At 52.2% G+C, this 22,197-nt stretch overlaps 7 protein-coding genes across 7 annotated transcripts; 2 read left to right on the top strand and 5 right to left on the bottom strand.

Moving 5' to 3' along the window:
• Nucleotides 1-2,527: 2,527 nt before the first annotated feature.
• M430DRAFT_35390 (hypothetical protein) lies at nucleotides 2,528-2,911 on the bottom strand (the record flags this gene model as incomplete). The annotated part of the gene is made up of 1 exon (XM_024866732.1): nucleotides 2,528-2,911. The coding sequence occupies one exon, from the start codon at nucleotides 2,909-2,911 to the stop codon at nucleotides 2,528-2,530; it is 384 nt and encodes a 127-aa protein (XP_024720205.1).
• Nucleotides 2,912-3,207: 296 nt separating this feature from the next.
• M430DRAFT_140989 (hypothetical protein) lies at nucleotides 3,208-5,046 on the top strand. The gene is made up of 4 exons (XM_024862691.1): nucleotides 3,208-3,484; nucleotides 3,536-3,659; nucleotides 3,711-3,801; nucleotides 3,857-5,046. The coding sequence occupies exons 1-4, from the start codon at nucleotides 3,468-3,470 to the stop codon at nucleotides 4,885-4,887; spliced, it is 1,263 nt and encodes a 420-aa protein (XP_024720204.1). The 5' UTR covers nucleotides 3,208-3,467; the 3' UTR covers nucleotides 4,888-5,046.
• Nucleotides 5,047-5,261: 215 nt separating this feature from the next.
• M430DRAFT_247386 (hypothetical protein) lies at nucleotides 5,262-9,584 on the bottom strand. Its single transcript, XM_024865125.1, has 4 exons — nucleotides 9,549-9,584; nucleotides 8,338-9,493; nucleotides 7,376-8,282; nucleotides 5,262-7,305 (listed from the first exon to the last, which is right to left on the bottom strand). The coding sequence occupies exons 2-4, from the start codon at nucleotides 9,220-9,222 to the stop codon at nucleotides 5,405-5,407; spliced, it is 3,693 nt and encodes a 1,230-aa protein (XP_024720203.1). The 5' UTR covers nucleotides 9,223-9,493; nucleotides 9,549-9,584; the 3' UTR covers nucleotides 5,262-5,404.
• A 63-nt stretch (nucleotides 9,585-9,647) lies between these two features.
• Nucleotides 9,648-10,917, bottom strand: M430DRAFT_35387 (hypothetical protein). Its single transcript, XM_024866731.1, has one exon. It carries the CDS (start codon nucleotides 10,795-10,797, stop codon nucleotides 9,967-9,969), a length of 831 nt encoding a protein of 276 aa, XP_024720202.1. The 5' UTR covers nucleotides 10,798-10,917; the 3' UTR covers nucleotides 9,648-9,966.
• Nucleotides 10,918-14,167: 3,250 nt separating this feature from the next.
• M430DRAFT_103033 (hypothetical protein) lies at nucleotides 14,168-15,307 on the top strand (the record flags this gene model as incomplete). Its single annotated transcript, XM_024860834.1, has 1 exon — nucleotides 14,168-15,307. The coding sequence occupies one exon, from the start codon at nucleotides 14,168-14,170 to the stop codon at nucleotides 15,305-15,307; it is 1,140 nt and encodes a 379-aa protein (XP_024720201.1).
• Nucleotides 15,308-16,109: 802 nt separating this feature from the next.
• M430DRAFT_19666 (hypothetical protein) lies at nucleotides 16,110-17,477 on the bottom strand (the record flags this gene model as incomplete). Its single annotated transcript, XM_024864121.1, has 1 exon — nucleotides 16,110-17,477. The coding sequence occupies one exon, from the start codon at nucleotides 17,475-17,477 to the stop codon at nucleotides 16,110-16,112; it is 1,368 nt and encodes a 455-aa protein (XP_024720200.1).
• A 3,026-nt stretch (nucleotides 17,478-20,503) lies between these two features.
• Nucleotides 20,504-21,763, bottom strand: M430DRAFT_35385 (hypothetical protein). Its single transcript, XM_024866730.1, has one exon. It carries the CDS (start codon nucleotides 21,492-21,494, stop codon nucleotides 20,715-20,717), a length of 780 nt encoding a protein of 259 aa, XP_024720199.1. The 5' UTR covers nucleotides 21,495-21,763; the 3' UTR covers nucleotides 20,504-20,714.
• Between the last annotated feature and the right edge of the window lie 434 nt (nucleotides 21,764-22,197).

Here is a 22,197-nt window from a genome sequence, read left to right as displayed (position 1 = left end):
CAACTTGTCATAGAGGAGGAGAGAAGAAGAAAGGTTTCTGGGATGAGTCAATGGGACGAGTAGAAGGAGTTTGGGAGGGGAATCTTAATGCATTGACAAACAGCTCCCAAATATGTGAGGTCGTGACCTGGCTGCTCCCGGAGAGATCACTTGAACCCCTTCCCGTGTAATAAAGAGGACAAAACTAGCGCCGTTCATTTAAATGGAATAGCCACTCATGGAGACAGAAGCGGCATGGGATATGACCGCGAGGAATGCGGTTCATTTCGAGGGCGATATGCAATACGCTAGGGCGCATTCCTCGATGAGCATTGTTTGAGACGTTTGTGGCAATAGATGTTTTGAAGGGCAATAATAGAGAATAAAGAACATAGAGAAAAAAAGGGGGGACTCTGCTCCTGCGGGCAGCTGTCTCTCAGAATCAATCACAGCTTGGAATGAGATGAGGAGTTGGGCGCTTGTGCGGTGATTTTCACGACTTGTAGAAATCCGGTTCCTGACTGCTTTTAAGCTCGAATCTTATACTCCACGAGCTCATCAAGTTGTCAAATGCTCGTAGCCTCAATCTAGTTGAAGTTCCGAAGCAGGCGCTCGAGGATAGATGATATTCCCGATACAGGATTCTGTTCGCCATTGTTGGTCGCGAAGAAGAAATTTAACGCATGTGAGGTTGATATTGCAAGTACTGTGGAAAATATTTTGGTGTTCTCCCGGGAGCGAACCGAATCTAACCACACCGTAAGGAGGAATAACGTTTCAATTATTCTTAATATTCCAATACCTATAGAAATCCAGTTATGGTAGCCATCTCAATCACGTATCATATATCTTGAATATCCAATAATCTTTTAATTGTCTCTAAAGTTTCAATTCTCAAGTGCTTATAGGTAGGCAGGTTGTAATCTAAGCTCGATCGTTCTCGTTAAATCTCAAGCCCCTTTTCTCTCCTACCTCCTGAAATCTAATGCTCTACTATCTGAAGTAGAATGTAATCAGCAACACGAAAGCTCCATGATCTCCGAGCCATCTCTTCTACTTTTCTAAGGAAAGAAGACTCAAAATAATTCAAGAAGAAACAACGTATTATTCACTAATAATACCTACTTCCTATCTCGAAACAGCGAATTCAAAAATCACGGAACAATGTCCTCGCATAGCGACCCGAGACTGGTTCTTTCTCCTGCGCACTGGATATAAAAGAACTCTCTCCTTTCCTATTCCTAGGTCTGTAAGGGCAAGTGGACGAGCCCGAGATCAGGGCTGTCCTGTGCTTCTGCTTTCCCAAGTCGGTCTCTCTCCCCTTGCTTCCTAGCCAGGGTATAGGCGTGAATTAGATAAGATTTGTGTGATCTATAGTGTCGTCCGATAATATCCGCCATCAGAGATCTGCCGTTGCGAATGAGTTTGTTACTGCGTCAGATAACATTGTTGTCATCGGCTCCAGAGTTAGCGGAGTATAAGATAGGACGATGCTTGTGCGGTAAAGACTTCTCCTAGTCTTAACAATGCTGTAAATGATAAGCTAGTGTGTCCAGCTCTGGGATCGAGTTTTGCTTAGTAATCTTTCCTTTGATGATCGATTGTGGTTGGCCTAGCTGGTGACATATGGGGTTTATATATACCTTAGTATTGGGCCATCCCCTCGGCTGCGAGCAACCACGGACCTGTGTTTGTCCATTCACGGTAGATTTCAAGATTAAGAACCGAAGCTGACATGAGAATATAAAAAGAGACTTGTTTCCTTGCACTTATTCTCTCCTCCTTTCACATTCCTTACAAAGAAAGGGTAGCCCTTCTCCCGTCATAGGCAAAGAAATTGTGATTCTTGAGGGACAGATACCTAAGAGCACTGTAGTTTCAGATTTCCTGCTATTTGAATCAGAAGGTTTTAGTTACTGAGTAGGTTAGAATAATTCAAATATTGTCGTTGTGAACTAGTTAACGATTGCAAAGTAATTATGACTTCCGGAACATCAGACGGTGAAACAATAACCTTCTTTGACATACTACTAACTTGAATTAAGATATATTTTTCGTGTACTGTGAAATACGGAGCGCCATATCTCAAGCTTGGTTGTCGATAAAGAAAATCTGTATTTGTCAATGAAGCGGCCATGCTCGGGTTACAGTAGGGTTCTACAGTGCCTATTTTGCTTCCTTTTATACTAAAAGGAAGTGGTACTAACAGACTGTTTGCTATTCAGTAAACTTTTACCAGAGACTATTTGTACTCAAGAAGCAGCAGGACTAATAATTCACACCATGTATCCAGATTCCAAAACACAAACGTTATTAGGCCGTAATGTTGGAACAATGAGAGTAGTGAGATTTCCTATCACTTGAGAGAGCTAGAACTTTGGCAGGACTTGCTGTATATGTGTGTACAAATCTGTGGGGATCCAGCGCTTGGATTCCTCGCAAAGAGATGAGCTTATACACAAAAGTGGCGATGTCCTTCTGCTGCCATAAATGTACAGTAGGATGGGTATTGTTATATGTACAGACCATGTCTCAAGAGATCGTGGCATCACGGAGGTCTCCCCTTGCCATCCCCATCACTACTCGAAGGCTGGAATCCCAGGATCTCACCAACCAATCCACCGGGTTTTGGAACCGGACACTCCCTCTTCGGTTTTGGCATTCGAGTCAATGATGCTGCACCATCATCACTAATGTCCTCCGCAACAGAGGCCTCCTTCAATGGCTCGATCTGCTCCCCCTCGTTTGTCACACACTTCCGCCGTCTCCGCTTCCTTGGTGTTCCGTCTGGCATCTCCCCATCTGCATAGGCTATTCTTGGCGCGGGGCAAGGTAGGATATGTGGTAAAGCGACAACGAAGAAACTGGCGAAGAGCGTGGTTGCGAACAATGATGATGTATATCGGCTTCGGGGGTGGAGATGTGGTGGCATGACGGAGCTTGGGATCTCCGGCGCGCCGCCGAGAGATCAAATCAAGGAATTGGTGCTGTAGGTTGAGGATTATTATACATTATGGTATCTTGCAAGCAATTGGGCCAATGACTTACCTTTTGCTGCCCAAGTGAGGGAGGGGAGGGCGTGAACGCGAGGTTGAAGTAAGATCGTAAGATCGGTCGATGTTTTTTGAAGCTTGACGTGGGTAATCTAATCGGGGTTAGCGCGTTGCATGGGGCGCAACTTTATCAAACATGAGGCTGAGGAAATACTCCGACACGACTAAACCAACCTGCAATTCTCAAAAAAGAACAGAAATACCCCAGCCCTTCAGCTTCTTTCCTCATCTTCCAATTGTATCCAAGGCCCGCTAGGCAGACAACTTTCGGCATCTAAAAACCAGGGGTTTGGGACGCCTGGGCTTATCAGAGTCCGTTTGCGCCACCCTTGGACGCGCGGTAGCTCTACAAGTTTGCACGCAAAGCGGTTCTCAAAGCCGCTCTCGGTTCAGAGACTTCAGCCCTTCTAATATTTTGCAAGGGGGAGTGTCAAGATGAGTGATCTAGACAAGTACTGTCCTAATACCAAATGGTCGAGAACTCAATCTAATTATTTCTGCAGAGCGATCGCGCAGTTACGAGCATGCCGCACTATCCCCGAAGCACAAGTCCGAGAACTATGTCACAAGGCGCGGGAACTTCTGATTGAGGAGGGTAATGTGGTGACAGTCACGGCGCCAGTGACGGTACGTATCCATAGAAGGCCCTGAGAACTTGCGCTGACAGGGATATTACAGATATGCGGTGATATTCACGGGCAGTTTCATGATTTGATGGAGTTATTTAGAGTGGGCGGTGATGTTCCAGACACAAACTATCTATTCATGGGTAAGCCTCTCCTCTTCTTCAAGGAACCTCTTATCTCTGTTGCTGATTATTACAGGTGATTTTGTTGATAGGGGCTTCTATTCTCTCGAATCCTTCCTTCTTCTCTTATGCCTAAAAGTACGATACCCAGACCGAATGACTTTAATACGAGGAAACCATGAGTCTCGACAGATCACGACCGTTTATGGCTTTTACGATGAATGTCTTCGAAAATATGGAAGTGCCAATGTCTGGCGATATTGCTGTGAGGTTTTTGATTATCTTGCTCTTGGAGCTATTGTTCTAGGAGCATCCAGCAGCCTCCAACCATCTAGGCAGCCCAAAACACAGTCTGACAGTGGATCAACACAAGAATACATCGATCCCGACATCGAGATTGAAGTTTTGAATGCAGAGGGGGGATACATCAACAGCTTTCCACGAACAAGGTCAAACAATGCTGCTCAATCAAGCCCGAAAGGGAGTCCACCCACAAAGACAGGACCACCAGGTTCGGGTGCATCAGGATGGAGTACCGGGACACCTGGAAATCCAGGGGGTGCCGTGCTCTGCGTTCATGGTGGTTTGTCTCCACTAATCGACACGGTGGACAAGATCCGATTATTAGATCGCAAGCAGGAAGTTCCCCACGAAGGAGCCATGTGCGATCTTCTATGGTCTGATCCAGATGAGATTGATGGATGGGGCTTATCTCCTCGTGGAGCAGGTTTTCTCTTTGGTTCAGATATCGTGAAGGTCTTTAACCACGCCAATGACTTGTCCCTGATTGCGCGAGCACATCAACTTGTCATGGAAGGATTCAAGGAGATGTTTGACAACACGATCGTGACAGTCTGGTCCGCGCCGAACTACTGCTACAGATGCGGGAATGTGGCAGCCATTCTCGAACTGGGCGAGGATGGCAGCGGCGAGGGAATCATGTCCCGTAGTAACGGCGACGTGGGCCGAAGCGACGGAGGAGTCATGAAGGAGAAAGAGCGAGTCCTCCTGAGCGGACCCGCCAGACGATACCGAGTCTTCCAAGCAGCGCCCCAAGACTCCCGAGGCATGCCGGCCAAGCAGCCGGTTGCGGATTACTTCCTCTAGTAGTTACGATGATGACATGATACCGATGGGCACAAATCTACCTACCTATTCGACGGGTTCTTTATGCTGGGGTATGGCATGGCGCATATGGCGTTACGGCGATGTGAGGATAGATCATAGTGTAAAAATAGCATGTGGAATGCATTCCATTGTTCTGCTTTGTGTCAAGATCTGTATAACGTAGAAAACGCGAGTTCACGTTCCAATCCGGAGAACAAGGAAGCTCGGTCATAGGAAAGGTAATCAGAGCGAGCGCAGACACGCAGCATATTACGACCTCGTGACTGTTATCGTATTCAAACCGAACGGGGACACGGGAGAATATTTCTCTTTTCTGTTCCTTAAGATTCAAGTCCTATGAATCCAAAAACTAAACTCCCCCCACCTCCCCTATCAAGAAGCGAGGAACCCATCCACCCAAAACACGAACTCCATTCCCATTCCTCCCTCCATGCGCGCCATATTCCCCAACCCCTTCTCCCATCCAAGAATCCCACAGCCCATCTACTATCTCTTCCTAAACAATCGTGATAGGCCTGCCTTTCTTACTCCTCATTGGTGGCGTCGTCGTCGGCTTCGACTCCGCAATCCGCGTCTTCGCGTCATAATCCCCCGCCTCAAAAAGCAGCGCACACAAGTCATCCCATTTTCTCCGCTGCTCCCTCCTCTCCGCATTATTCTTTTCCTGCTTCTTCTTCTCCGCTTCTTTCCTCTCCGCCTCACTCATCTTCGCCTTCTTCTTCTTCTCGCTCTCACTCTCCGTCTTCTGGCCAATAAACCGCTGCGGCATACTCGAAGCGGTGAGGTTTGCATCGTTGACCAAACTCGTGAGGTATGCTTCGGGCTCCATGCCCGCTATGGATTGGGTGTATTCCTCCCATGAGAGGCCAAAGAGCTCGGCGCGTGCTTGGGTGCCGCTTGCGTAGGCGGCTCGGAGCTGGATTTTGAAGACGTCGAGATCGAGATGGGCGATTTCGAGGGGTGTGCGAGGGTCGGAGGCGGCAATGAGGGGGAAGTGGGGCACGAGGCCGTCGTTCACGGTGGCTGATTTGACGCGGTCGGCGATGTACTCTTTGACGGTTGTGAAGCCGGCATCCTGGGCGAATTGGATGTTGGTTTTGGAGCAGGCGGCGCTTTCCTCACGGAGCTTGAGCTTGAAGCTGTGTTTAAGGCCGCGGACCATGCCTACTAACTCTCGGTTTTCCAGTCCTTCCAGTTCCGCTTGTTCTGATTCCACTTGTTCCTTCGTGACGGCCGGTGCTTTTGAGGCCTTGGGGTCTGAGTCCTGTAATAAATTCATCATGGCCTGTTTCATGGCCCGTTTCATGTCCTGCTGATATTCGGGATCGGATTCTGTTGATGAAGATTTCGGGGATTCAGCGTGGGCGCTGGCTTCTCTTAACGGTGGAGGTTGTATATCCAACAGCCTTGGCGCCTGGAGCCTGGGTGTTGCTTTCCTTTGCTCTAACTGCCCAGTTGCTTCTTTGCGCTTCTTCTCAATCGGATCCTGAATCTTCAACAACTTGCGGTCTAGGTCTTCATATCTCTGTGCCGATCTCTGCTGTTTGGCGAAGCCAGGGGACACTTGCTCCAAATTTCCTTCTCGTTCGTTCTTCTCTGCAAAAGTATCTTCTTCCCGCAGCTCTCTTCGCTTCTTCGGCGGAGGCATCTCTTCGAGACCCTGAGATTCCATTTCTAGAGAGAGGGGCTTCTTGGCTGAGGTGGTCTTCCCCCGCTCGGTCTCTGTGCGCTGCTTCTTCTTCACCAAGGGACTCTGCATATCCTCCGAGCTTTCAGAGTCATCGTCCGAATGCAGTAGTCTAGGATCTCCGCCCCGTGGTAACCTCTTAACAAGGTATTTGGATAGACGCTTTCGCTTCCCAATCGTCGCCGCAGCTTTAGCTTCAGCTTCCCGCTCAGCTTCCCACTTCTTCCTGTCAGCCTGATCTACCCTTGCCTTCTCTTCTCTATATCTATCCACGAGAGCTTGCTTATTAGCTTCTTTCTTTTTTTGTTCTTTTCTCCGGTCCCTATCAGCCGCATGCTCCAGGATGAGGTCGATTCTCTCCCTCTCGGCTCGTGCCCTCTTTGCAATCTCTTCCGTACGCAGCATGGCCCGCTGTCGATCCTCTATCAATTCTGGCCAGACCGAGTCAACTTCCTGCTGCGTCGGGGCTCCTGTTTGGATGTAGTTCGAGCGGCTTACGGAGCCGGGAAGGAAATCTTCCTCCGATGGTAGGATTGCCCAAGACATGTCTGTTGGGGGACGACGCTCGCTTTGTGCTGTTAGGTATGCGAGTTCTTTCTCTGCGGAGGGGAACACGACGTGTGGCTGGGCAATGTTATCTGGGAGCGGTAACGGCTTCCCAGGACTACTCCCTGGGATTGTAAGCTGATACGTGACGGAGTTGGTTTGAGCTTTATACATTGTAACGAATTAGCTTGACCTAATATAGCATCATACTTATGGAGAGGGGATGCCACTTACTCTGCATGTCTTCGACAGGCTTTGCCTTCATCCACGCATCCCATTCTTCATCATCGTCTTCCGCCTCCCCACTCCTCTTCCTCTTCTCCCGATCTTTAATCTTTTCATTCCAGACTTCACCCGCCGTCAGACCCGCCAACTCCCACCCCTCCAGTTTCCTCAACACATCCCAGTGTTTTTCCCGCAGCTTCGGATCCATCAACTCGTCACCCTCACCATGATTTCTACCCCTTGTCCCGAACCAGAAAGCGACCTGGCCGCCAGGACACTCAATAACCGCGAACGCGGGCAGTGGGCCCGCAACCTCCGCCTCACGAACCTCCAGCCCGTTTACGATGAGAGTGCCTCCGTGCAGGTTAGTCACGAAGTATCTCGCCATCAAGAAATCATCTTTCTGATACTCCTCTTGCCAGAGCGTCTCGTCGATGGGCAGGAGCTCTGAGTCGTACTTTTGTGCAGGCGGCGGGTAGCGGCGAGGGGGCTGATCCGCGAGCATCCGCTGCTCGGCTGTCACCCACCATGGATCGTCAGGCGTCATGTCTCGACGCGGAAACAGTTGGGGATCCTTCTCAGAACTTCGGTCGTACATAAGGGTTTCCTCTGAGCCTATCCTTTTGACTAAGAGCGGGGTTCTTTTTTCGGTCGTAGATACGGGGTCGACTCTCATCAGGCGACGGATATTCAGGGGGAAGATACCGTCGTTAGCATGCTGTGGCCGGTTAAGGTTGTGATAGGAATCTCTGTACATCTGGTTGACACGCTCAAGCTTTGCATCCTTGGGCTGATTTCCGGGCTCCAGTGGTTTGGTCGGCATGTTGAAGATGGTTCCCGTGACACCGTCCCATGTCTTTTTCTTCTTGAACGCTCCCTCCTGGGTTTTAACGTACTGAATAAGCGGCCGGAAGACCTATTCATTCTCCGGGGTTAGTCTCTCGTCTCTGATATGAAGGAGCGGTACATACCGGATAGGGAGTCCGCCCACAATCAAACCCTCCATCGAACTCTAGATCGCTATTCCTCTGAAACTCTTCCAGACTCTCATCGAGGTCGATCTTCAGCGTCTTCTCTCCCACGCGTCTGGGTCGCCAGACGGTATTGTCGATGGGATCGTCCCAGCAGAATTCATCGTCGTCGGTTGGGGGAGGCCATTTCAATTCCGGTATGTCCTTAAGGGCAAAAAACCCACCGCTTGAGCCATCTTCATCGCACGTACGATCCATTACCCCAGGATACTTGGGGTCAGTGCCCTCAGATTTTGGCTTTGAGTTAGAGACGGCTGCGGCTTGCCCATTGTCACCCTTGCCGGTCATCCCCAGGCCAATATTCTCTTGGGATCTCCCACCGGTCCCGCCACCACCATTATTACCACCAGCCAGACTCTCATGCCACATCTTCGGCAACTGCGCCCTCCTCTTATCTCCCCTCTGCTTTTCCCACACCTTTCTCTCCCTCTCTCTCCGTTCACACTCGTTCCTCACCCAGACCGGGTTCACGCGTCCCGGAATATAAAAGTTATTCCACAAATCGTACGCGCGCTTCCAGCTCAACCAGATCTCCTCTCCATTGCCTTTTGGACGGGGGCCACCCGGAACCCCTACGAGGGCGGTTTTCACCTCTAGCAATCTGCGCGCTGAGAGGTTGGGTGCTAGCGGGGAGGGCATCCACGACTCAGGGATTACGATGATTCGGACGCCTTTATTGTTAGGGTCAGCTTGCGCTTTCGCGAGGATAGCGGGCGCGTCGAGAAGGGGCTGCACGTTGTAGGTGTACGTGGGCGGACGGGGTTTGGAGAGAGCGGCGGAGAGGATGGATGCAGGCTCCGCCTCTGGTGGAAGTGGTTGGGCCATGGCGAGCGCCTTGAAAAGAGCACCGACGGGGAGCAGAACTTGTAGGCGATTATGGTCTACTGACAGGATGCAGAGACGGAGAAATCATGCAACTGATGTAGAGGAGGAAGATCGAAATTCAGAAAAAGAACAGATGAATCTGCTTTAACTTAGCTCAGGGTGGGGAGAATATATACCAGGAATGCGTTGCGCTTGATGAGGTTAACCTGAATTCCCTTTGTCGCGCAAGCCGAATTGAGCGCACCGCTTTCAGCACACACCATTCATTGTCCTAAAGCCCTGTCAATGGAAACTTGCATGTCAGACAAAAAGAGACGCATGCGTACGATTATTTCAATCGCACATCCGGATCGCAAAGTCATCGACTTGATGTGAAACTATCTTGATAAAGTGCCAACATAACTGCTATAAGCTCTTCACACCGGTGCTGATAATACATCATGCCGTCAATGCCTGCCATCAATGCCGGGAAATGCATTGGAATGCTCTGCGAGACAGGGGATATAAACAGTAAGCAAAGAAATTTGGACATTCAACTCCAGACCTCTGAAAATGCAGGTACCTTAGATAGTCGCTAACGCCTCATATGACCGGAACCCATTTGCAGCCCCCCTCCAGGATGGCTGACCGACCCAGTTGCGAATGGAATCAAAACCCAGCAACTGGCGCTTCCTCGGGCAGCCTATCGATGTCGCCTCTATTACCAGGCATGAATCTTCCACCGTGGGACGCAACCCCAGTGTATTATAACCCAACACTTGTCCCTGTATACTGATCCATCACGTTGAAAATCAAGTGGTTATCGACCTCGCAGTCCATGCCGGGCATACATCCCAACTCAGCACTCACGTCATTTGGATCGCGTCCAGACATCGCCGTAATCATGTCAGCTGCAAAGACACAGCTATTGAGATTTGGACTGGTCGTGGTTGTTGGTGTATATATAGATGATCTCTGCGGCGCATTCTGGGATTGCCAGTGTTGTTGTGGTGCTGATTGATGTGTGTTATAGGAGGGCGGATTTGATTGGGATAGTTGCGGGTCCAGGTCGAACATCTGAGGATGGTTGGCCATATTCGACGCCGGGCTAGGGTTGCGGGATATCGCAACGGGAGCCAATCTTTGATGATGTTGGACGCTGTGGCTGGAATCGTGACTGATGCTACTTGTTGTTGATCTCGTCGTACTGCTTGGAGTCATGAATTGATGTGATGTAGCGGCCCTGCTCGCATGTTGTAGAGGCCCGGATCGCGCCCGGCCATTCGTATTTGATGCATGGATTGGTTCCCACATTGACTGCACAGTACTGGCGCTGGCGAGGGAGCTTTCCCGGCTCCTGGGCATAGGATTCACAGTTACCGCGATATTTCCATCTACACCGATTGTCTTGCGCGTTTGGAGTAATTGTTGGAGGACCTGGACAGATGGACTGCTGCTTCCGAACTGGCCATTCACCGACGCATCGCCCGTGGCTGAATTCTGTAGATAGGCCTCGATAGCATCGTCTCTAATGCCATGCTGCGCCAACAGGGCCCGAAGCTTCTTGTTCTCGTCGGCCACCCTCCTTGCTGCCATCTGGATCTCCGCCGACGCTTCGATACCGTGGAGTTCGCATTGTCGTAAGCGAGCTTCGAGCTCCTGGAGGTACTCTTTCCGACGGGCGCGGGAACGTCTCTGATTATCGCGAATGCGCGCGAGATTTGCTTTCTCCTGGGACGGTGTAAGAGGCAGGTTCAGGGAGGGAGCAGAAGAGCTGAGCGGTCTTACCGAGGCGGACGACATGGCGATGTGGCTCCCGGTGCCAGCAGATGAACATCAGCCAAGACACGGCGCAATGGAATTACTGCGGAGAAAGTTGAAGAGGGCGAAGATGAGCGTAGTGGGGCGAGGGCCCTTGAAGACACGACGAATGACGGCCGAATATATGCCAATCGCGAAATTTAGAGTTCGTATGCGCAGGAACTGGGAACTGGGAGACGGGGGAAGTAATATGTCTGCGGGATAAGAATCAAGAGGCTTGGGGTTGGAGGGTTGGAGGGTTGGAGGGTTTTCTGGGTTTTCCAGAATGAATTGGTTCGCGGAGGGCGTTAAGAACGGGCACGTTTTCGATCTACCCCGTAGCGGGAGTCCTCGGCCCAGGTGCAGGCACTGCAGGGTTCTGGGCGTGGGAAGGGATCGATCTTCTTAGTCTTGGAAGAGAAAACAGGAACGTAAGAGGGAAAGGGGAGAGGAGAGAGAGAGGAGAGGGGGAACTAAGGCGGGAAAAGGGGGGGGAAGGGGGATGGATGGGGAGAGAAAAGGGAGGATACCTCAATACTTACCTACTTGCACATCAACCTCCATCCATACTTCCATACTTCCATACATTCTACACATACAAACATCTACGGCTTGCCTCCATGATCCAACCCCCTCTGTCGACAGGTCGAATCCAAGTCGCATCAACCCCGGTCTCATGTCTCCTCAAAAGCCGGCCATCCCGCGCCCACCATTGGCCAGATGTCGACCTCGTCCCGTCACTATTCTTTGGCTATTCCCAACTCTTCCTGACTACGCCTGCCGGGCCTCGCAAGCACTCCTGGTAGGGCTCAGGGCAGTCGAATCACACCGCGAGCCTGCCTTCGACGCGGCCAGTTCGACGGGCCCAGACAAGGTGCTTGCGCGGCGTCTCAGAGCTCGACATGAGTGTTTATTGCGTGGTGAGAGTCCAGAGTCCCAAACAGTCAGAAGAATAGTCGCGAATAAGGAATAACCACCCCTCTATACCTATCCAGACTAGAAGGCCGCGTACTATTATCAATCGGAAATGGCCCTGGGACGTCTTCTTCCGACTCGATCTCCTCGATTCTTCGATTCTTCCTCGGGTGAGGCGTCAAAAGGCAACAATAATCTTCCTCAGTCAGCATTGCAGACGAACGGCCCGCGGCATCAATTCCAGTCGTCGGACCACTCTGCGCCCCGGTCCGGCACTGCGAGAGAAACGCGAAAAACAAGCTTTGTTTTAAGGACTGCTAAGCTTCGAGGCTGACGACCATCCCGAGTAATTATCTTCTATGGAGTCAGTTCCAACTTCTCACAGATGCACTAGTCACGTCCCGCGTCTCACGTCTCACGTCTCCAAATCGTCAAAGCATCCAAGTCTGACCAGGCTGACGTCAATGATTCTGCATTACATGGTACATATACATATAGTGTATATATATAGGAATACCTACCTACAGGGGCTTGGAAGACCTCACGGCTCGATCGGCAGTCTCCCGCCCTAAGTATAACCCGCATAAACATCAGAAATCATCCTGGGCCTATAAATACCATCCAGATCCGGCTATCACCTAATAAGGATCAGGCTGGCCATAAGGTAAGGTAGATAAGGTAGGGCGCAACTCTTTCTCTCTTTCTAAGACACGAGGTTCTGAATATCTCTACTGAAGAGTGAAGAGAGCACATGTCGAGCTTGCCGTTGAAACAAGGGCTGTTTTCGATATATCTCATAGATCTATCTATCACTGCAATCACACAAGCAAGTCAAGAGCCCTGCAAGGAAATATTTTCAACCCTTCTCTATCCGCAATTCGGACCCAATCCCAAAGATCATTGGTATTGCCCTGGTCTCCATGTTCAATCCTCACAACACGCGCTGTTCTCCACTACCTGTATAAGACCCGATGTCCAAGTTCAATTATTCGTTCAGCAGGTGCTTGACAGGTATCTATCTAATCAAGACATCCGCCTCTATATCATGCCAACTCAACATCAATACAAGTAACATCAGCACGCCCGTAGAGCACTCAAGGACTAGATTCCCATGATATATGATATGCGGAAGAGGTGGATGGAAGGCTCACCACACGAAAGCAGCAGGTAATTGATAATAGAGTCTTTCTCTTTCCTCCCTGCTCGACAGTTGAAAAGAAAGCGGCTCTTGTGTAATCAGGTTAAAAATCTTCCCCTTACCTAGGTAGACTTCTGAGAGTCCGTAACTGGCAAAACGATATCACGTCGCAAATAGAAAACTATCCTTCCACGAGACTGAAAGCCACGGAGTACCTCCAAGAGCGGCTGCTGTACAAAGCTTGTTATCGCCATGTAATGAACAGGCTCACTCTTCAGTGAAGGATAGCTCGGTGAGCATAGCTGTTCAGGGGGTCATGTGACGATGGCGGGTGCTTTTTTGTTGCACATCGCACCAGCGCTTGTCATGAGAGTGCTGAAAGTTGGTTTCGATGGGAGAGAGATTAGCATCATGTGATATGAGAGGGAAGTTTTGTTGCATATCGCATCGGCGCTTGTCGTGAGAGGACTTGATGGCAGTGAGATTAGCATCACGTGATGGCCGGGCCACGGAGGGAAGTTTTGTTGCACGTCGCGCATTGGTGCTTGTCGTGGGAGGTTTTGACAGAGGTCAGATTAGCATCATGTGATACCGTTGGGTGCCCTGTGTTGCACATCGCATCAGCGCTTGTCGTGAGAGGTTTTGATAGCGCCATGATTAGCGTCACGTGATTATAAATAGGAGGGGTGTTCTGTTGCACATCTTATCGGCGCTTGTCGTGGGAGGTTTTGATAGAGGTATGATTAGCATCACGTGATTCCAGAGGGGAGGTTTGTTGCATATCGCATCAGAGGTTGTCCTGGGAGCGTTGGATAATGAGATTAGCATCGCTGGAGGTACTTAACTCGTGGGGGGTGTCTTTTGTTGCACATCGTACCTGAACACGCGGGAGCGAAATGCGTCGGAGCACCTGGGCAGATATATATTAGTCACGTGGCATTCGCTAAACGTTTTAAGGTACCGAGTAAAAATAAATCTGCATCAAACATCACCACCAAGCTCAGCACCGCATCTTCTTAAGCAAACCAAAATCCCCGCCCCAGGGCCGTCAAGCTGTTTCCCTCACGTACCATCGCCCGCGCCATCCGGCTCGCCGCCCCCCTGCGCAGAACCATGGCTTCCTTCGACAACCTCAGCTACAGCCCCACCGAGCTCGCCGAGATCAACCAATGGCTCACGACCGCCGACCGATTGCAATCCCAAGCCGGCAACAGCAGCGAGCTGGAGCCGCTGCTCGACACGCTGGATGCGCACCTGTCATCGCGTACTACTCTGCTGGGCACCAAGCCGTCCCGCGCTGACGTCGCTCTGTACAAGGCGCTGGCGCCCAAGGTCGCTACTTGGACCCCCGAGCAGCGGACGGGCCAGCAAGGCCGCCCGCACATCGTGCGCCTCCTGGATTTTGTGCAGAACGCACCTCTGTTCGGCCTCTCGGTCAGCGAGGCTGAGAAGATCAAGGTCGACCCCGAGGAGATCCTGTACGTCAAGCCGCCGGTCGACGCGCGCGCTGAGAAGGAGCGATTGAAGAAGGAGAAGGGCAAGGGCGAGAAGGAGAACGCCGCGCCCGCGGCGGCTGAGGGGGGAGCACCTGCACCAAAGGAGAAGAAGGAGAAGAAGGAGAAGGCGCCCAAGGCCCAGAAAGCCCCCGCGCCCACGGCCCCGCTGTCCCCGTCCCTGATCGACCTCCGTGTCGGACACATCCTGAAAGCTATCAAGCACCCCGAAGCCGACTCCCTCTACGTCTCAACCATTGCCATGGGCGACAAGCCCGGCACTGACGACACATCCGAGTACGAAGGCCAAGTGGTCCGCACCGTCTGCTCGGGTCTGAACGGGCTCGTGCCCCTAGAGGAGATGCAAGGCCGCAAAGTAGTCGTCGTCTGCAACCTCAAGCCCGTCAAGATGCGCGGCATCAAATCGTCCGCCATGGTCCTCGCCGCGTCGCCCCGCCTCGCAGAAGGCGAGGAAGACCACCACGCGGGACCGGTCGAGCTGGTGACGCCTCCCGAGGGCGCGGCCGCCGGCGAGCGCGTCTTCTTCGAGGGTTGGAAGGGCGAGCCCGAGGGCGTGCTGAACCCGAAAAAGAAAGTGTGGGAGACGATCCAGCCGGGCTTCACGACGACGGCGGGCCGCGAGGTCGCCTTTGACGCGGCGGTCGTCAAGGAGCTGGGTAAGGAGGGCGTAGGCCGGTTGGTTACGGAGAGCGGGGGTGTGTGTACGGTGAAGAGTCTGACGGGGGCTGTTGTTAGATAGGAGGTTGCTAGATAGAAAGAAAGAAACTGTAGAGAGAGTACAGTTAGAAGGCAAAAAGAAAGAATCAAAAGAGTCAGATTCACGAGAAGATGTTATATTCATTCATTCGTCCCATCGTTCATTCTTTTATCTCATCTCATCTCATCTCTAATCCTCTCTGACCTCTGGAGTTTGAACTCCTGCTATCTTCAACCCTTTTTCCAGTCCTTTTTTTGCTTGATACCTCCCCTCCCCTCTTCACTCACTCACACATTCATCATCTCATATCTCACTCCACACCCTCGTCTTCTATCCCCATCCCCCAATCCCCCTCTCCCATCCCATCCCATCCCATCCCATCTCCATCTCTCCTCTGAATCTTATGATACCTCCTATATCCTCTTATATATCTCAATATATAACAAAACACAAACCCCCTCTCTCTCTCTTTCTCCCCCTCTACCCCTCTCCTGCTCCCTCAAGGAATAGAAATAAAATTCCTTGAGTATCAGACGCCGTCCGTCACTTATGCATATCTCCGTTATCAATCATATCGTAAAACCATCAACATCAACATCAACATCATGAAAGAAAAAAAAGGGGTAGTATGGCCCGGATCCTGGGCACGTTTTCTTTGATCGCTCGCTCGCTCGCTCAAAAACCGCTCAAAACCGTTCATCATGATATAATTGGAATTCTGCAAAAATTTGAGAAAAAGAGAGATTGCTGCTCTTATATGTCGTAGGTAGGGTGTGTTTCTTTTTGCTTGGTTGGGGAAGGGAAGGGGGGGGGGGGTTTTTGTGAAAAGGGGGGGAGTGGTTTTTCAATGCCCGATATCTCGTGAGCGCTTGAAGACGAGTTTTGAGGGGTTGAGATCCTCGATTACTTCGTCGACTGCCATGTCGTCCACGTCCATATCGTCGATGGCCATGTGGTCCGCTGCCAGATCATCGTCGACCACGAGATGATGATCGCGCGGGGCGGTGATGTCCCGCCGCACGCGGACCGGCGGGGGTTTCGCAGCACCGCCGCCGCTCTCTTCGAGCAGAGCGGCGGCCCGGCCCGCGGGCGTCGAGGCCTCCTCCTTCTGCAGCTTCTCCTTCTCCTTCTCGGCCATCGCTTTGACTTCGAGCAGCTTCCGCTTGATGTTCTCGATCTCCGTGCTGCAGTCGCCGTCCCGCAGGAACTGATGCGCCGCGTGCTCGCACTGGCTCTGGCACCACTCGAGCCCCTTGTCGATCTCGTCGAAGATGGCCGTCGCCGCCCCTTCCCCGCCTCGCATGTACCCCTTGAGGATCCCTGCGCTGAGGACACTCCCGAGATTATCGGGTTTCGCGTCCCCGGACAGGCCGCTCCCGTGTCGTGAAGATCGAGGCCGCGGCAAGGCTGGGTCTGCCTTCGAGGAGGAGGCGCCTTCCTTCCCCTGTGCCGCGGACAGACTCCGATTCTTGGCGGACAGGCCGATCAATTGTACCCCCTCTTCATCCTCGTCATCATCATCGCCGTCTGCTTCGACCTCCAGCTCCGCCGCTCGACGCATCTCCGCCATCTTAGCCGCCATCCTCCCCTTCCGCATCGCATTCCTGCTCCCACTCACAAACTTCACCAGCTCCTCAAACGCCGTCTGGACCGCGCTGTCATAGTATACGATGATCATGGATCTGGTTCTGTATTTCGGGGCGAGGGATTCGCCCGAGGCAACAGATTCGGTCTTTCGTTTCCGCAGCTTGCCGAGCCCGGTTCGAGGCTGGTGGGCAGGAGAGGCAGCGTGGCCGTGGCCGTGGCCATGGCCATGGGCGTGTTGTCGAGCCTGTGCGCCTGTTGAAGGGCCCGGAGATTCGTGGTGGCGAGGGGGAGGAGGGGTCACAACGGCTGCGGACCGTCCCGCGGTTAGTGAGCTCGGGCGCGGGGGGGCGCCCTTGGACTTCTGGGCGGGTAAGGGACTCGACTCGAGGCCCTTTGCATCGTCGTCGCCCGCAGAAGGGTTCTCGGCCCCATCCTTCGGCCGGAGCGACTCGGTCGAGCCTTGGTGCTTCAGCGAGCGTGCGGGGGCGTGGTCGTCGGTCAGACGGGCGAGCTCGACCTGGCGGAGGGCGATCTGGCCATTGAGTTCGTCGAGGCGGGCATTCCACTCGGGGACGGAGGTGCAGAGGGCGGCCAGAGCATCGATGGTTGAATGGAGGGTGGACATGGTGAGCGGGAGGTGGCGTGGGACAGCGGGGAGGGTTCAGACTGGCGTGAAGTGTTCAGATTGGAGTGGAAGACGCAGGAAGGGATGCCATAGCGGGGTGTGGATGGAGGGGTCGAAGGGTCGAAGAGTCGAATAATTGCAGAGTTGACGGGTTGAAGGGAGAACTCGCAGTGGATTGAGAGGATCTGGCTGTGAGAGGGTGAAGCAGCGTGTCTCTTGTCTCTGGTCGGTTGGCGGTTGGCGAGGAGGAGAGGAGACGTCAAGGTGTGCGTCTGCGAGAAGAAAAAACGGCGTCAAAGACAGTCAACAAAGACAAAGTCCGAAGAAAGACGTAAGAAGTCCGAAATCGAGTCGTCGACTAAGAAAACCCGACAGAGGGGATCGTCTATACATGTCGGAAGGGCGTCCCGGAGGCGGCGGTTTGTGGGAGCGGAAGGGCTCCCCGGTGTTGGTTGGCAGAGATACCCCGGTAGAAGTGGCGTGTATGTGTAATTAGGGCAGACGCAGGGCATGTATGATATGATATGATAGTGATACTGATGATATCGTCAGAACAGCGCAGGGATGGTAGATTGTTGGCGTAATGTAATCGCTGAATCGACGCACCGCAACATTTAATATTGACCAGGATAGATAATCATATGGGAATGAATATACAACGGGTACGCAGGATGCATGTCAGAACGGGGTTCACGGGCATTGACAGGACAGGGCCGAAGAACGGCCAACCGGACCGGACCGGAGAGGGGTTTAGGGCAGAGGGGGGGACGGGCTACGGCACGGGAAGCGACACACCAGCGTCATTTATTACGGTGGCCACTACTGACTTCCTGAGACATCAAGACCTTGAAGAACAGGGAACGGAGAATTTGGTTGGCACAGATGCGCTGCAGATATATCCAACATGCATGCATACATACATACCTTACATACATACCTGACATGCACATATCTCCGCGCCCTGAACATCCAGATCATTCTTCGCCAGATCATCCCGCGGCCCGCAGGAGCATACAGAAGGACCGTACGATGCGACACATCTCTCGAGCAATACTACTTGCTACCTTAGGTACATACTACTACATAGATACCTAAGGGCAAACCTCGTACGCGCCCGTGACCCGATCTCCCCTCGGCGATTGGTTCCCGCGGCGGTGGAACTGGGAGGGCACTACTCATGATGCTTCAACCCCCATGCCACCGACCTTTCGATAGATTTTGTCAAAAAAGAGCCCCTCGATAAAAAAGAACAGGCCCTTCTAAAACTCAAATCCAAACTCAAAAAAAAAAAAAGAAAATAAACGCATCAAACGCCTCAAGCCCAAAAAAAGAAAACAAAAGAAACAAAAAAACAAAAAACAAAAGAAAAGCAGGCAAAACATACCGACCCCCTCCAAATCCCCCCAAATCCCCCCCCCCCCAATCCCCATAAGGCCAAGCCCCCGCTCCGGAACTTACACGCGCCAGATCCGGAGCGGGGCCAGCGAAGCTTCTCGATCACGAGGCAGGGGGGGAGGACACAACACGAAACGTGCGATTGATTGACCATTGATTCTTCTTCCCTGTCGCGCAACGTGGGAGAGAGAGCTGGCAAGCCGCAAGCCCCTACCTAGCTGCATGCGGCAGGCAGGCCCCCCCCGCGGCCCGCTTACCTTACCGATGGGGGTTCGAGATGAGAATGGATTTTTTTTTTTTGCTTTTTCTTCTTTGATGGGGAGGGAGGGTTTTTGATATGGGGGGGTTACGGACGTAAGGCTTTGATTGTAGAACTTGCTGGTTTCATCGAGGCCTTTTGAAGTAAATTGTAATAATACTTGTGTGCCTCAAACAGATAGATAGATGCGACAGTAAGGTACAGTATAAGCGCCTAAGGTACCTAAGCAAGTAATGTAAGATAAGCGTTAGTAGTGGCTTGATTTCTTACCGCCCCTTTCCTTGTATCTTGCATTGCCTTGCTCTGCATACCACCCTAACAAGAGACAAAAGTTACTGACAGTTCTTTTCCACGCATGAAGAATTCCAAATCTTGATATTAACGCGCGAATTATAGATATGCCTCAGATATAGGATTTTTAACCGCTCGAGAAATCGGATTCTGCAGTACCTTGCTTTGGCCTCCTCATTTTTGAACTCTTAATACACCCCCCCTCTCTACCCTACTACCACCCATTCCCTCTCCCCCCTCCTTCTCTCCCAAAAATAAAAAAAAGCGGGAGCTATTCACACGTGACCCCCTCCCTCTTTCAAACACCCGACAACATCCGACATATTTCATTATTCGTAAAGAAGGAGTATAAAGCTACTGCTAGTATATCGTTGATTATTAACTTTTTTTGGGGGGGGGGGGTTCCTTGTCTAAGGAGTTAGGGGAGAGAGTGGTGGATTTTTCACGGGGTGGAAGATGTGGTTTTTTGGGGGGAGATGTTTAAATACTTGAAGTTTTGTATAAGGTAAGTGAAGATGGGATTGGGAGTAGCTACGGAGTGAGTGGGTGTGAGGAGGCTTGTTTCTGGTAGAATATCGTGCTGTGTTGTGGATGTGTTGTGGATTGATCATTTATATGAACCTTTTGATTTTTATGTTCTGGTTTATTTCGTTCCTGTTCTTATTCCTGTAATCCCCATCACTATCCAATCCACCATCCAACTCAGCATCTCTACACCTATACCTTACCTTACCCCCCCAATCCCCCAATCCCCCTCCCCCCCTTCCCTCCCCTCCCCTTCTCCTCTACCAACCCCCCTCCCCCCCCCAATCCCTCTCCATCAATACCTCCCTCTATACACACCCCTCCCAAAACAAAACAAACAACGCATTATATGTACATCATCAAACGGTCATGCATGTTTGACAAGTAACGGTCAGGCGGAGAAATGGAGAAAGGCTGAACGCCGCTATCGGGACGTGGGGGTGTTGTGTCACTGTTACACAAGAGTGGTAGGGGGGGCAGAGTGGGTTATTCCCGTGATGGAGCGGTAAGGTAAGGTATGAAGGGGGAGGTAAGGTACCTTAAGGTAAGGGAGGTAAGGTACAAGGAATATTATTAGGGATATGTTATGCTTCAAGGTAAGGTAATAATGCTTGTTCTTCATCGATCCCATCCATCGAATCCATCGCCGTTGCATTCCAGGGCCTGAAACTCAGGCCCGTACCGCATCTACTGTATCTAGCCGACCCCCATGTATCTAGCCGACCGTCCTTCCCATCCCGTCGTCCCGTCGTCCCGTCTTCCCGGCTTCACGGCCACAGCTCCTCCTTCGTCCACTCATCACGCGGCCCGACGCACGTGTACTTCCACCTCCTCGCCCTCTCCGGATCCGTCAGATCCAACTGCTCGACCTCATCGGGCCTGATCACCACGACGCGGAAATTCCGCCTCGCGATCGCATCATCCACATCCGTCACCTTCTGCCCGAGCTTCAACCCGCTGCCGTCGGCCGGCACCTCATCCACCCGCGCTCCCGGCGGCGGGTTCCGGAAACTGCCTCGCATGGTGGGACTCAGATTCCCGAAATGGCCCGCGAGTTCCCTCTCCCAGCTCCAAGACCCCGCCTGCTCCTCTGCGTCCCCCACGATCCTCATCCGCCGCCCGACCTGCTCGCGCACCATCGTCGCGCCGCTGCTCCCGCTCTCGATATCCGGCCCCACGACGTACGCCGGGCCGCGGAACCGCCACTGAGCCATGACATCGCGGGCCCAGAAGACAGCCTCGACGATAGCCCCGCCGCCGCTCTGCGGGCCGGCCCCGAGCTCCTCGATCTTGCTCATGCGCACGTCGGTCGTGAGTGTGAGAAGGTCGCTTTCGTAGACGCGCGGGTTGGGCGGCGCGGGGTTGCGTGTGTCGGGCGTGAGCTCGGCCCAGAGACCGCGGAAGATACAGTAGCGGGCGCGGGGTGTGGGGGCGGATGTGGCATCGGTGCTGGGACGGAGGGTTGCGAGCACGAATTCGGGAGAGGGCATGTGGGAGAGGTGGGAGAGGAAGAGGGAGCGCCAGGGCGCGGCGCTGGGGGTCGACATGCTGCGGAGGGGGCGCACGAGATGGGGGAGGGAGCGGGGAGCTATGGTGAAGAAAGGCTGAGGAGAGAGGTGGTAGGTTTATGCTGAAGATTTGAAGGTATGTGGGTGTTGTGATGTTGTTGAGGGCGGACGTTGGTGAGTCGGTTGAGGCTCAAAGAGATGTGAGGTGCATGGAAAGTTCCACTGATGCAAGTCTGATGTAGCCTCCTACGTAGCCATGGAGGGTCAAGTCGACCCCGCCAAATCGACCCCTCCATGGCACGTGATCGAACCACCCTCCCCCATCTAATCAGGACAACCCTAGGTAAAGGTAAGATATTCTACGACTGCTCCTCTCTCTCGGGCCGTACATCTTCATACGTCCAATATTTAAGATTAATTAAAGCTTTGGAATCGGCATCGGGTTAAAGCTCGCCGAACTGGAACGACTCCAAATAATCCCCGAGACCCTTGCTCGCACTCCCCACTTCCCCGCAAACCGGGATAGTATCCAATTCTCTCAAGAGATGCCCTCTCTAGAATTTTGCCTCCAATGAAAGCCCCATCCTCCGTGCAGGGGCAAGCTTTTCATTCTGCGGGCCAATGAAGGCAGGCAATCATGAGGTACTGCGAGCTTTGTCCGTGCTGCAAGCTGAAGCTCCGGGTGAGCTTGCTGTTGATATCGGATTATTGAAGTTTCAATTTCCGAAGATTATATACACTA

Source organism: Amorphotheca resinae, assembly GCF_003019875.1.
Source record: "Amorphotheca resinae ATCC 22711 unplaced genomic scaffold M430scaffold_7, whole genome shotgun sequence".
Taxonomy (NCBI): Eukaryota; Fungi; Ascomycota; class Leotiomycetes; order Helotiales; family Amorphothecaceae; genus Amorphotheca; species Amorphotheca resinae.
This window is presented reverse-complemented; position numbering and strand designations above follow the sequence as displayed.

Excerpts from the sequence above, each read along its gene's own strand:
- M430DRAFT_140989 (XM_024862691.1), top strand. Across the intron at positions 3,660-3,710 it reads CAGTCACGGCGCCAGTGACG|ATATGCGGTGATATTCACGG; the intron begins GTACGTATCCAT and ends GGGATATTACAG. Across the intron at positions 3,802-3,856 it reads CACAAACTATCTATTCATGG|GTGATTTTGTTGATAGGGGC; the intron begins GTAAGCCTCTCC and ends TGATTATTACAG.
- M430DRAFT_247386 (XM_024865125.1), bottom strand. The coding sequence starts at position 9,222 with ATGGCCCAACCACTTCCACCAGAGGCGGAGCCTGCATCCATCCTCTCC. Across the intron at positions 8,283-8,337 it reads GTGGGCGGACTCCCTATCCG|GTCTTCCGGCCGCTTATTCA; the intron begins GTATGTACCGCT and ends GAGAATGAATAG. Across the intron at positions 7,306-7,375 it reads GCCTGTCGAAGACATGCAGA|CTCAAACCAACTCCGTCACG; the intron begins GTAAGTGGCATC and ends CAATGTATAAAG.
- M430DRAFT_35387 (XM_024866731.1), bottom strand. The coding sequence starts at position 10,797 with ATGGCAGCAAGGAGGGTGGCCGACGAGAACAAGAAGCTTCGGGCCCTG.
- M430DRAFT_35385 (XM_024866730.1), bottom strand. The coding sequence starts at position 21,494 with ATGTCGACCCCCAGCGCCGCGCCCTGGCGCTCCCTCTTCCTCTCCCAC.